This window comes from Rhinoderma darwinii, chromosome 9 (genome assembly GCF_050947455.1).
Source record: "Rhinoderma darwinii isolate aRhiDar2 chromosome 9, aRhiDar2.hap1, whole genome shotgun sequence".
Taxonomy (NCBI): Eukaryota; Metazoa; Chordata; class Amphibia; order Anura; family Rhinodermatidae; genus Rhinoderma; species Rhinoderma darwinii.
This window is the reverse complement of record NC_134695.1, coordinates 53,778,581-53,793,275: the sequence shown is the minus strand read 5'-3', so window position 1 is coordinate 53,793,275 and position 14,695 is coordinate 53,778,581. Positions and strand designations below refer to the sequence as shown.

At 38.6% G+C, this 14,695-nt stretch overlaps 1 protein-coding gene across 3 annotated transcripts in view; it reads right to left on the bottom strand.

Moving 5' to 3' along the window:
- LUZP2 (leucine zipper protein 2) overlaps positions 1-14,695 on the bottom strand; it is a 374,406-nt gene that overhangs the window by 67,432 nt on the left and 292,279 nt on the right. For all 3 annotated transcript variants that reach the window (XM_075837712.1, XM_075837713.1, XM_075837715.1), the window contains 2 exons: positions 8,279-8,353; positions 6,372-6,521 (listed from right to left, as the gene is read on the bottom strand). In XM_075837712.1, the coding sequence (XP_075693827.1) occupies positions 6,372-6,521; positions 8,279-8,353 (225 nt within the window). The remainder of the gene's footprint in view (positions 1-6,371; positions 6,522-8,278; positions 8,354-14,695) is intronic.

Here is a 14,695-nt window from a genome sequence, read left to right as displayed (position 1 = left end):
CTTTAATCCTTTCACTACTCTGGAAAATCAGAGTAGCTAACATTAACCCCTTCGGTACCCTAAACCACTAGGGAAGCTGTAATTAACCCCTTTACTTCTCGAGACAAATCAGGAATGCTGACATTATACCCTTCACTACCCTAGACCATCAGGAATACTGCTATTAACCTCTTTTGCAATTCTAGACCATCAAGGCAGCTGGCGTTAACTTACAGGTGCTTTCCGAAATCTCTATAAAATGTACTAACTGCAGAAAATGGCCTAAAATAATCTATACTCACCTGATAAACCCGCTGCCGCTCCAGCGCCACAGTACACTTTGTGTGCCTAACTGCAGTAATGACGTGTCCGCATACCCCCAGGAGACCGTCGCAGCCAATAATGTCCCACTGGAGGATAAACTATCAGAATCCAGAATCTGTAAATCAGTTGTGGCTCAAGCTCAAGGATTGAATCCATATAGTCTTCTCACCTGTACAGATGTAGCCATCTTTATCTGGACTTTTATCGCATTAAATACACAGTGTCAAGCAACTTTAACTTGACTTTCAATCACCTTTCAATGGCTTTTGTTGTGTGATATCACGCTGCAGCAAGTTATCAGAGTCAAGATAAAGATGGCTACATCCGCAGTAATATGAATGATGCATCTAAAGTAAACTTGGTATATGCCAGTCTGATCTATGTTGTTCTATTATATAGTTATTGTCGTGTCTGTTTCTTTAGTGCAAGGACAAAGATGTATAATCCTCTTTGGGTAGCAGCAGATAATTCTATTTGCCTCAATCAGAAATAGAGTAATATAATAAAAAGATTATACAAATTGTATCAAACAGAACAACTCTTTTTATTGTATTTATGCTCAAAAGACAAAGCCGCATCCAGTACATGCTGATGTCTAATACACAATATCTTGACCGCAGATTGGAAAATCTTACAACCTGTTCTGTTTGATCTTTGTAGAAACACAAGACGTTCACATCTTATTTTCTACTACAAGCTACATGTACAGACAGTCTCCTATTCAGTTTGCTTACCTATATTGTGCCATCATGATGTCTACAGATCAAATTGCCATGGACCGAAAACAGGGATTTATTCAGATGAAGACGTGGACAAGAAATTATACAATGATCCCTCTTGGTAGTAAGACACAAGACCTCCTCCTTACCCATAAATTATACTGTACATTTTGTTTATTTTTTTTTTTATATATTCCTTGTATTTGGAACAATGAAAGAGTTTCACCAAAAGAAGTGCAAAGAAAAAGAAGATCAGTTTATCATTCAGGTTTCAGCTTTTATTCCCCAAAAACCTCTGGAAAATGAGAGTTGGAATCGAATTTGCTCATATGGGCAACTTGCACTACTTCTTATAAATCTCACCCGTTGTCTTTTCTCTAGTTTAGAAGGAACCATTTAGCAGAAATTAACTGACATTAACCCTTTCAGTATCCTAAAAAAAACCACTGAAAAAGGCCATACTTACAAATGGACACAGACAGGTCAGAAACGCTGATGAAGGAGAGTGAACAGGTGCATTTAAATAATAATAGCCACTCCCTCTAGTCTTGAGGGGAGTGGTGTGTGGTGCATGGGCTGTGTAGTAAAAAATAATAAATGGTGTATGTGCAAGTGATAATAATATAAGTGAAATATAGGGGGCAGTAATGAGTAAAGTGCCTAAATGAAAATAAATGAATAATGGGGTGCAAGTGTGTGAAACATGGAGGGATAGTGTGTAAGTCATGAGGCGCAATGTGTATAGCCAGGTAAAAGCCTATTTGTGACGCCTTGATAATGCATAGAGCGGGCTACCCTGCTTGCTAAGCCAAACAACAACACACCATACTCTCTCTGTTCGGTTTGTATCAGGAACATTTAGTTCCAGTTAGGGAGTTAGGGACTCGCAAGTCTGGAGATCCTTGTCGTGGATTGCGAGCTTGCATCCTTTTGGCCAAAATGATTACTAATACTCCAGGTATTCTTCATGCTTACTTTATTTGCTTCTTTTGGACACAGCCGGGTCTTTGATGCTGGGAGAGTATGGTGTGTTGTCGTTTGGCTTAGCAAGCAGGGTAGCCCACTGTATGCATTATCAAGGCGTCACAAATAGGCTTTTACCTGGATATACACGCTGCGCCTCATGACTTACACACTATCCCTCCATGTTTCACACTCTTGCACCCCATTATTCATTTATTTTCATTTAGGCACTTTACTCATTACTGCCCCCTATATTTCACTTATATTATTATCACTTGCACATACACCATTTATTATTTTTTACTACACATCCCATGCACCACACGCCACTCCCCTCAAGACTAGTGGGAGTGGCTATTATTATTATTTAAAGGGAATGTGTCGCTAGAATTTTTATTTTTTTTTTAGTTAAAAAGTTAGTGTATAGGTGATTAAACATTGTTCTAATTTTTTTAATTTTTTCACGAGTCAGGAAATATTATAAATTAGATTCTAATTTATAATATTTCCCAGCGCTGGTCACTAGATGGAGCAATTCTCAAAATTGCAGCATTGCATGTGGTAAAGCAACCACATTGCTTTATGCTGCAAAATTTGAGAAAACTCACTCGCTCTAGTGAGCTCTCAGAAACCCCCTCCTTTATCCTGGCTAGTGCCGGGAGAAACGAGGGGATTGAACGGTCAAGCCTCCTACACTGTGTGTCGCCATTTTTTTAGCTAACACACAGTGTAGTAGGTTAACATACAGTAGTAAACACACAGTAAAACATGTACATACACAGACCTAACTTACCTGCTCCTGCCGCCACCGCTCCCTCCGGTCCGTCCGCTCCGTCTTCTACCTCCGCTCCAAGTGCACTAGTCCGGAAGCCGCAACCGGAAGTAGTAATCTTACTGTCCGGCCGCGACTTCCGGTCCACAAGAAAATGGCGCCGGACGTCGCACAGTTCAATTTGGACTGTGTGGGAGCGGCGCATGCGCCGTTCCCACACAGACGGCGTACAGCATAGTGGATGGAACGGGCCCCATTCGCATTCACTATGGGACTGTATGTGCCGTATTCCATGTCTGTATGTGTCGTTAATCGACACATACAGAGATGGAAAAAAAATGGCAGCCCCCATGGACAAGAAAAAGTGAAAAAATAAAAAAAAGTAAAACACAAACACACAAATAAATAAAAAAATGTTTAATAAAACACTAAAAGCAAATTGATCAAAAAAATATTTTTTTCGTGACACTGGTCCTTTAAATGCACCTGTTCACTCTCCTTCATCAGCATTTCTGACCTGTCTGTGTCCATTTGTAAGTATGGCTTTTTTCGGTGTTTTTGTGTATATATGTCCCCTTGTTTTTATCTGTTCGCTTTCAGTATCCTAGACCACCCGGGAAGCTGATATTTACACATCGACTACTCTAGACTACCGTGGCAGCTGAAATTAACCCTTTCAGTATCCTAGACCACCAGGGAAGCTGATATTTACACATTGACTACCCTAGACCACCAGGGAAGCTGACATTAACCCTTTACTGCACTAAACCATCAGAGAGGCATTAACCCATCCAGTAACATAGACCACCAGGGAGGCTGGCAGTAACCCCTTCCCTACCCTAGACCATGAAGGAAGCTGGTATTAGCCCGTTCACTACACTAGACTATCATATGATACTGACATTAACCACTTTACAACCCTAAACTATTAGGAAAGCTACTTTAGATCAGGGAAGATAACATTAACTCCTTTACAAGCCACTAAACCACTGGGAAAGCTGTTATTAACCCCTCCAGTACCCTAGACCACCAGAGAAGCTGATATTGACCTATCCACCTATTAACCCTTCACTATACTAGACCATCAGAGAAGCTTTGTTAACCATTTTGGTACCCTAGACCATCAGGGAAGCTGACATTAACACCTGTTCAGTACCTTGGACCACCAGGGAAGCTGGCATTAAACCTTTCACTACCTTAGACCATTGTGGAACCTTTTGTTAACCCCTTCACTATCATAGACCACCAAGGAAGCTAGCATTAACCCCTTCACTACTCTGGATAATCAGGGAAGCTGATATTAGCGCTTCCAGTGCACTAAACCACCAGGAAAGCAAACATTAACCCCTCCATTCTCATAGAACACTGAGGAGGTTGGTATTAACTCCTTAATTACCCTAGACCATGAGGGAAGCTGGCATTAACATCTGAAATACTCTAGACATCAGGGAAGATAGCCTTCATGAGTTTTCACCCTTGTGGAAGCTGTCATTAACCCCCCCCCCCCCCGCAGATTGTAACAGTGTATTTTATAAATAATACGATGAAACAAGAAGAACATGAAGTGGACCTGCACCTTCGAATGCATTGCTTACTTTTTGTTCTTTATTCTTCTTAACAATTCTTATCTATATAAATCATGTAATGTTTTGTTTGCAAAGTAATAGACGCTAGTAATAATAAAAATAATTCACAACTATGGTCTAGAGATCATTGCAAAATGAAGAAGCTTTGATTCTCACTCATTAAATGGGTTTTCCAGTCCCTAAAAATTTATGGCCTATCCTCAGGATAGGGCATCAATAGCTGATGGGTCGGGTCTGACTCCAGGGACCCCCGCCGATCAGCTGACTTGAATTTCTGTGAATTGTCGACACGCATTTGGCGGTGATTCACAGGTATTGCAGCTTTCTTCTCCTATTGAAGTGAATGGGAGAAAAGGCTGCAATACCTGGGAATCGCCGCTAAATGTGTCGACGATTCACAGTGAGCAAGAAGAAACGAAGGGGAAGCAGCACTCCCATGAGAGCTGCACCCCCTTCAAGACAGCTGCTCGGCGGGGGTCCCGGGAGTCGGACCTGACCCATCAGCCATTGATGGCCTATCCTGAGGATTGGCCATACATTTTTAGGGGCTGGAAAACCCCTTTAATGAATGAAATATTAATAGGTAAATAGCAGTAAGTTCTGATTATTATGCGGTATAAACATCAAAGAAAAGGATTGTTCATGTTCATCGGGCTCTAAGTGAATTTTTTCATAACAAAAATATTAACTAAACATAAATCTACTTAATACATTATTTATCTATTACCCTTAAATACAGAGGGCCTCAAAGCAAAATCCATTTATATGAAGCATTTCACATGAAAATAAATATTCAAGCCCCGTCAGTAATACTTTGTAGGTGAAATATGTATGTGCAAAGTGTCAATTTTAGTCCCTTATGGTTTAATTGTTGCTTATCAAAGGGGACAGAATTCATAAGCATAACCACTGAGACTTCTTCTGCCAATATGTAAGAAAAATACATGCAGAAGAATAAATGAATAACCTGCAGTGTAAAATGTTGTGAGCCTGCAGGAATTGAGTAACTTCATTCCTAGTTCATGTAAGGTTCCTGCTTACTAAATCAGAAAAACAAAAAGACTCAATCAAGATTGTAAACAAAGATGGGGTACTGACCATCCCTCACCAATTTTAATATCTATCTATCTATCTATCTATCTATCTATCTATCTATCTATCTATCTATCTATCTATCTATCTATCTATCTATCTATCTATCTACCTTCCTATCTATAGGTAGAGATAAGAAGCACTTTGCGACAGATTCCAACACGGAGATGGGTGCAAGCAGGTAATCCAGATCCGTGGATTATAAGACATAAACTAAATAAATCCCACAGCACTCCGATGGTTCCAAAAAGTATGTGATTTATTCAGTCAACAGCTGCAACGTTTACGTCCTGCTATATGACCTTTTTCAACACCAGGGTAGTTACTCACAACTCCCAAAATGCACTGGTAGTAAATATTGAAGTATGCTACTATTAATGCTTCTCCATGGAAATGGGACCAATGTAATTGTAACCAAGGGTTAATGGGGTTGTCCACTTTGGACAATCATTTTTCATTAGTAGGCCCCTAAAAATAGACTGATCACAAGGTGTCCCACACCTGTAATCTGCAGGGGAATCAGGCAGCAAATGTTTAATTTCTCTGCAGCACCACTACAAGAGAAATGAGGCATTACATGCTGCTTAATAATATCAATGGGCTGCCTGTGCAATTTGTTGTTCTGGGTGACACAGACGCCACTTTCCACACTAGCAGTTTAAGTGAGGTCCCAAATAACAAACTCCACTCTATTAACTCAGAAGGCCATAATAGGGGTTTCTAAAGCACGCAGTCCCTTATCATAACATATGGTTTTAATTATATTGTATATTCAATTCTAATTTACCAGTATGTAGGTCATGTATCAGTAATGTGACAAGCTTGTATTATTGTCTACTAGGAAAGGATATGCTAGCTTAAGACAATATATGTTGACAATTGGTGAAGAGTTTGTCACGTATATTTTCACGGCTCATAGAAATAGATCATACGTACCTCTGTGGTAGGCGTCTCAACAGCGTCTCTCAAAGACGTTGGGCTCTCTCTTGGCTTTGATGAGATGATGTTTACAGCGGGTGGTTGATTGTGTAAAACTGAAGTTAGGCAGAGTTGTACAGTTTCTTTCAAAGCTTTTAGTTGAGATTCCTGGGGAAATAAGATCTGAAGGTCAGTTGGTTGATGTTAACAATTTCCAATTCTAGTCTTCAAAAAATAATTAAAAAATGTGAATTTTATTTGAAGATGATTAGTAAATACAGTGACAATAATTTGATCAGGTATCCAACAATTCAGAAGGTCTAATAATCCAGTTCTGGTTTCGCACACAGAACTGCAATATAATGTAAAATTTCCCCAGAAGTAGAATAGTACCATATTTTTTAAATTTATTTTAAACATTTTATTTTGGGCATTCCTCCGGAAGGTTCGTTGCCCTTTTGTTATGACCACCTTATACTTCAGAATATCTGATAATGCAACATCTATTATGTATTATTAATGCCGGATAAAGGAATTTTGATCACTGTATAGTGAATGAATAAAACATAAAAAATCATATGCAACAGGACGGACGTAGGCTGTCTTAGGGTATGTTCACACGACAGCGTCCGTTACGGCTGAAATTACGGGGATGTTTCAGCCTGAAAACATCCCCGTAATTTCAGCCGTACCGGCATGTGCAGGCGCTTGAACGCCGCGTCCATTACGGGCGTAATTAGCGCTGCTATTCATTGGAGTCAATGAATAACGGCTCCAATTACGGCCAAAGAAGTGACAGGTCACTTCTTTGACGCGGGCGTCTATTTACGCGCCGTCATTTGACAGCGGCGCGTAAATATACGCCTCGTGTGAACAGACAAACGTCTGCCCATTGCTTTCAATGGGCAGATGTTTGTCAGCGCTATTGAGGCGCTATTTTCGGGCGTAATTCGGGGCAAAAACGCCCGATTTACGTCCGTAAATAGGCCGTGTGAACATACCCTTAGTTTACATGGAAACATCCATAACCTAAAATTATGTCCGCCTCAACACTGCTCCACCCTTAAAAAAAATTACTCCCTGAGGATAAAGAGTACTTTATGTTGCATGGACAGGGGCTGCATCTGTATGGTCTAAAAATATAGCAGTGTTGGGATTGTCAATATAGGGGCCGAAATAATCCACACCTAATCTGGGAAAGAAACATACCCAGAATGTGCGCCATTCTATTCCTTTTTTCAGATAGACTTTTTTGTATGCTTACCACAACTTTTTCACATTTTATTTTTTTTTAAAAAGGTATTATGGCTAAGAGAAATAAATACAACTAATTTGCTGAAGACTTGCACCTATTGGTGTAAATGTGTGCCAGCCATGAGGTGGCATAAGGAAGAGAACAGTATCTAACATGCCTACAGAGTAGCAACAAATGTATTATGCCCGTGCACATATTTGTCATAAATTGGAGTAAATTTACTTCATTGTTATAAATTCATGTACACTACAACCATATTGATAAATACCCCCTAATAGATTCTTCTGAAAGAAAACTTGAGGAATATAATAGGGTTTTGAGGTAGTCATCAGACATAATTTACTAGTTTATGACTGTTGGAGATGGACTTTAAAATAGGCTGTGTGCTTTGGGACACCCAGTGATCAGCTGTGATCTTTGGGGGAATCGGGCAGAAAGTGTTTAGATTTCCCTGCAGTGCCACCGCAGGTGAAATGAAGTATTACACAGTGCTCATTGAAACCAATGGGCTGTCTGTGTAATGTATGGACAAGTTGGGTCCTCCAGAATCAGAGATGCTAGTTGTAGCTACTCTTCATGCTGGATGATGGATAAAAATCCTGAAGAAACAACAAGAAATATGAGTATATGCTATAAATATTTACTAGCTTCCTGCATAATAAGATCTTACATTATCCAACGAGGCTATTTCCATTTCTCTCTTTGCCACTGTTAATTTTTGCTCCAGATCTGTTAGTTGTTGTGCCTGTTAAAGAGAATTAGAGAAAAACCTCAGCCATGCCGTCAGGAGACACAAACAGAATCAGCCATTCATTGGACTGTAATGCAAATGACTGTAACGCATAAACATGTATGGCCATTTATAATACGCTATTTAATTAACTAATTATGAACACACAGATGGTAGCTTAGACTCATGCCTCCCCCATTCTCTAGGAAAGTCTATTAAAATGATTTGTACTCTCATAAGTAAACATCTTAAGGCTTAGCATTTCAAAAGAATACACATCTCATCTTCCAGGAACACACCTGCTTTATGGTAATACAGCAATCCTACATTGTCCGGGATGCATGATTATAATATATGTATTATTCTTTTGTATATTTATCAATCATTTTATTTATACGCTGTTAACAATTGATGCACAGTTGCCAAAGACAAGCCCATAAAAATACATATTGTTTACAAGGAGCATTTACTTATAAATTTCTAGTAAAATATATGGGCGTAATATATGTTGCAAAGTAAAATTGTTATTTCTGCAAATAGGTTTTCTCGGTGACATTTTATATAGGGCGCCAATAAATATTGATAACTCTTAATAACATGCAATGTGAAAGATTTAGAGGCTCTAATTGTGACACTGTAACCAATGGGTATAAGGGCTTATTCACACGAACGTTGAATACGTCCATGTGACAGCCGTTAAAACAACGGCCGTACACATGGACGCATGGATATCAATGGGGCCGTTCACACAGCCGTTGTTTCAATGGACCATGTGAAGGGTCCGTTGAAAAATAGAACATATCCTATTCTCTTCCGTTTTCATGATTGCTTCCCTGCAATGCATTACTTACCAATAACTCTGGAGCTGTTATATACAGTAGATTTGTATGCAATAAGAAATCCTCAAACCTTTTTACAATCAGGGATCATATATACAGTATAACAAATTTGGACAAAAAAAATCTAAAACAAATATATATTTTTTTTAACCACTGTGGATGCCTAATTTAATTGATATTCCAAAAATAACTTTGTTCACTTATATTAAATTCCCCAAAAATTCATAATGTATAAAAAGGGGGGCTCTCAACTCTCCATTGCTGAGGCTTGTTTGGCTCAGTATATGTATGGCAGTCATCTGATCAACATCCTTTCTAGTCTTTTATTATTCTAGCCTTGGTTTGAAGGAAATCATCTCCACATACACTGACTATCTGTTGAACTTGTGATGGGCTTCTGCTTACATATGAAAGCCTATCAGAGAACACAGAGCTGCAGCCTTAAGGGGGTTTTACACTGGGCAATTATCGGGCAAACGATCGTTCATAGAACGCCCGTTGCCGATAATTGCCCTGTGTAAAAAGGGCAGCGATCAGCAGATGAATGAACAAACGCTCGTTCATCTGCTGATCGTATAGTTTAAAAAAAGTTAAATACTATTGTTGTCGGCAGCACATCTCCCTGTGTAAACAGGGAGACGCGCTGCCGACATTATAATAACGTATGGGGATGAGCAATCGGAGTAACGACTGCTCGTCCCCATACATGGCTCCTTGTGACAGGAGCAAGCGACCGCCGATCAACAAGCTGTTTCGTTGATCGGCACTTGCTGCATTTTGGCCAGTGTAATAGGCCTTTAGTCACTAGTGAGACAGTTGTGTTTGAATGCCTAAAATTTAATTTACAGCTGTGCCATTATGGAGCAGAGGTAAAAAGCAGCCGGCACAGAGAAAAAAAATATTTTGGAGGTAAACATCCCCATGGGATAGTAGCTTAAATTAACATTTTAGAACTCAACTGGTATGATGATTTAAGAGGAATTTCCTTCAGTTTCGAAAAATTTAAATGAGAAAATAAAGATTGGTTATGCTCCTTTTCCTAATATTCGCACTGGCGTTTTTCTTCTACTTACAGTCTGTAGAGTCTCTGGTATTTTTGACAGCGGGAAAAAAAAGCTCCTGCGTAACCCTGACAAAAACCTGACAGACTTATTTTAAGTCAACAGGGTCAGTATTTATTTGCAAAGCTGTTATGGCTCCATTATAAAGAGAACACCTGATTCTATTGTGAGTAGAGCCATAATAAGGTTGTCATATGGTGACAATTCCATTACATATGCCCTATTATGCTCCCCTTACATGGACAGCTATGCATTAGAAGTGTCAGCCCACAGCAGCTTCTTTTTAAAAAGGAATTGTCTTCGTATTACCTTCTGACATTCCTGCTTAGAAAAAATAAAATTTTCTTGGAAGTTTTATTTTTGTTTTAATATGTATTACAACACATCAATAAAGCAAATACAAAATAAATTAAAAGATCATTGCTCCTGCTTACTCAAAATTTACCTTAGGCTATGTTCACACTAGCATTGCCTCCCATTTAGGTATTTTCCGTCAGAGAAAGAGATGACCAAAAATCCAAACTGATCTCTTTGAATCACCATTAATTTCAATAGTAATTCTTTTGCTTTAGTTGGATTCAGTTTGCCTACCTTCCGCTAGGTTTTCATTTTTTTCACAGAAGCAAAAGTACTGCAGACTACACTTTTGCTTCCGTAAAAGAAAACGGAAATCTAGCGGAACGGAGGAAAACTGAATCCAACTGAAACAAAATAATTACCATTGAAATCAATGGTAATCCAAACGGAAGTGATGCTTTCCGTTTTGATTTTCGGTCATCTCTACCGCTGACGGAAAAGACCTAAACGAGAAACAATGCTAGTGTGAACAAAGCCTAATCTAACGAACATTTTCTATATTTTAGAAAGTCATAAATTAGCATAATAATAAGCTATTTTACCAAACCAGTCACAGCTACAGCAACGACTATTACAGAGAATGTATTTTGTACAGAAAGCCTGTTTGTAGATTTATTGGTGACAAATCCAATGACATGTTTCTTTCATCCATTACCTTTGGGGTAAATGAAGGACAAAAAAACAAGGATACTGAACCAGATGGTTATCTGTTCTTAATCTAAAATTTAAATGAAGCACAATGTAATTTATGCAAATGAAGGATTCTATAGCTTTGTCAGTCATCACTCATAAAGGACACACTGCTTGGGGGCCCTAAAAATGTTCTTATTTTCCAAAATATGTTCTTCATTTTCCCTCTCTCAGCTGGTGCTGTAAAATGATAATAAAATATATGTACTGTATATCGTAACACAGAATTATACTAATGCAGTGTATCCGCTATAACTGGTTTAGCATATGATATTGATAGTATGTAGAACACTGCATGATATAGTAACACAGTGACAATGGAAAACAAAAGGTGTGGGCAATTCTAAATTGTTTTTGACAGGACCTAATTTTTTTATTTGTTGTATTATCCATCTTTTCTATAGCAGAACTCATTATGCTGCGTACACAAAATGTTCTCCCTCCCATAATTCTTAGACCCTGGTGGGCTGGAAAATCTGTTTTCTGTGCTCAGGTACATATATTATATACACTAGTACAGGAGATAGGTCCTTCTGCCATTAATAAGTCTAAATTCCATTAGTGATTCAATTAAAAACAAAGAGTCATTGGGGATACTAATGAAATGCATGGGGAGACTGGGGGCAATGGGATACTAATTAGATGCATGGGGCATTTCTCCAAGCATTGACTTAGCATTGACCTTGCAAATGTTCTATGCCATATAATCTTGTTGCTAACTGAATACCTGGTGTTACGTGGCACTATGTTTAATCCTATGGATGCACTACACAGGACACATTCATTTTATAGGAGGAGGCCAGCCGCTGTGCTTGACTGTGTAGACTGTGACTGATCACTTCTATTTATGTACACCTGGTCAGACTTGCCACATCTTGCTTAACAACAAGGTTATTTGGATCCTGGCTACTAATGAAGGTGTCTGCTTGCAATTTTAGAGTTGACCTGGAATATTTCCCGACTCTACCTTGGGATCAGTCTGCCGTGACCTGTGTCTGTCTTATCGTGTTGCATAACAGGTGTCTCCTCAGGTGTACAAACATCTCCATCTGCCATCATGCCAACCACAGGTGATTAACCTTTGTAATTTTTTTGTATTGCATGCACTATTGCACTTTTGTTAGATTAGATCTGTGGTTTCCCTTAGCAGGGTCTGATTCTAGGTATTTGATCACTGGTAGACATACTGTTGATATACAATATTTAGTTGTTTTACAACCATCTACATAGGGTCATGCTGGCTTTTTTTTCACCTGAGGCTGTTTTTAATTATATGTGTTTTACCGTTTTGTATATTTTGTACATATTTGTAGGGGGGGGGGTGTTTTGTCCAAAATGTTGGGCCAATAAAGATTATTCAACAAGTATTATTTTGGAATATTTGTGTTTTGGATTTGTTCTAGATACTTAATTGTTTTTGTCTGTGGATATATTTATATCTTGTTTTCTGACTACATCCTCAGGGGATATATATATGGGTGTATAAATCGAATCATTGTGGGTCCAACACCCAGACCCCGCACCAATCACTTGGCTATGGTCACGGAATAGCGGCCGAGCTGCAGTTCTGCAACACGCCCGCTATGCTATGTTACGGAGCTGCCTGCTTCCGGCTTCGTACACTGCATACTGTGCAATGACATTTGGTGCCCGCAGGCAGCCGGAGCAGCTGATCGGTTGATCGGTGCGGGGTCCGGGTGTCGGACCCGCACCGATCATATACTAATGACCTATCCGGTGGATAAGTCATCAGTTGTCCGGTAGTGGACAACCCCTTTAAAGAGGACCTGTCACCGGCCCAAAAAATTGCAACTATCATTTCAGTTAAATTGCCGGCGCTTCACAGATTCTGGCACTATTAATTTTTTTCTTCTAGCCCCCACTATTCCTGAGATATCGTTGCGTTAGTTTTGTTGCCCAATATGCAAACGAGGCCTTTGACTGTCAAGTGGGGGGTTACCCCTTGGCAAGTGAGCGTGATGACTGCCCACTTGATAATGAAATACCTAATGTGCATATCGGGCACCAAAACTAACTGCACCGATATCTCGAGAACGGTGGGGGCTAGTAAAATGAAAAAAACTGCAGAATCTGTGAGGCGCTGGCAATCTAACGAAGATGTCAGCTGCAGCTTTTGGGCAGGTAACAGGTCCTCTTTAAACAGGTATATTTAAGAAACAGTTGAAAATATTGTTTATCAGCTCGACAGAAGAAAATGTTTCACAGATTTACTAATTTATTGATGGTTTTCTTAAATTTTAGATAAAAATATGTTTATCATTGATAATCTAGTTTTTGTTGATCTCCAAAATTAAAATTCTTCCTAGGCATCACAATAGTGCAACTAGAAACATGATAGGAAAAGTTATGTAGTAGTTGTTTATTCCATTTTAGATCACGAATATAAAAAGGTCTATTACACAGTTCAAGTACAATGGATATCTGCATACCCAGAGCACCTTCAGCAATAAACATCTTGGAGAAGAACTTAGCAGAGTAATTATTTTATTTTATAATGACAAATTGCTACATTAGACTGTTGCGACTGTGAGGTATACTGCGAATAGTAATGCAAGCAAAGGTTTGCTGTATTAAACCTTGTTAATGTATTAGCTTGTGTAATACAGCATCTTCCTTAAAGTCACCTACCAAGGTCAAAAGCAATAAAATACCTTCCATGTTGAAGCTAAGTTAGAAATATTAAGCACATTGAACATTGGGTGAAGAATAAAAAGGAAGGCATACCCAATGGCAAAAGTTAAAAACCCACATACATTAAATTTCCCGAAAATTACCCATTGGCGTTAATATTAGGTAAGGTCTATAAAAGTAATATGTTTACTAAAATGTCTATTATATTGTACAGCTGAAATTTTTGGAACATAAAATTGCTATTGTGATATACAATAATTATGAAGTAATTCGTTTTGTTCTGTTAACAGGTATTATACTTTCATTTACCATTCTGTAAAATTACATGGTGGAGTTTATCGTAGTTCAGTGCAAGACGAGAAGGAAAATTAAATCCTATTAGGTTGCTCTGATTAGTATTTATGGCATTAGCACCACTGCTGCTTAGAAAAGGAACAGAACTAAGACCAGATCATCTGCGGACTATATACCACATATATTTAAAAAAAAAAAAAAATAATGTTGATCCTTGAACACAATTTCTTTTTTTGTCTTTTTTTTATTTACTGTAAATAGGTTCAACACTTTGTGCTGACCATGTTCTTAATTTATATTTACAGTGATCAGAACTCTATTTTTCTAATACAGAGTACCAGATCCCCAACATAGAGTTAAATGATAACACTCTGGTAGCCTGCTACCACCACTAGGGGGAAGTTACTGCATACTATTTATACATTGAATTTGATACTATAACAGTATGCAGTAAGCCAGACTTT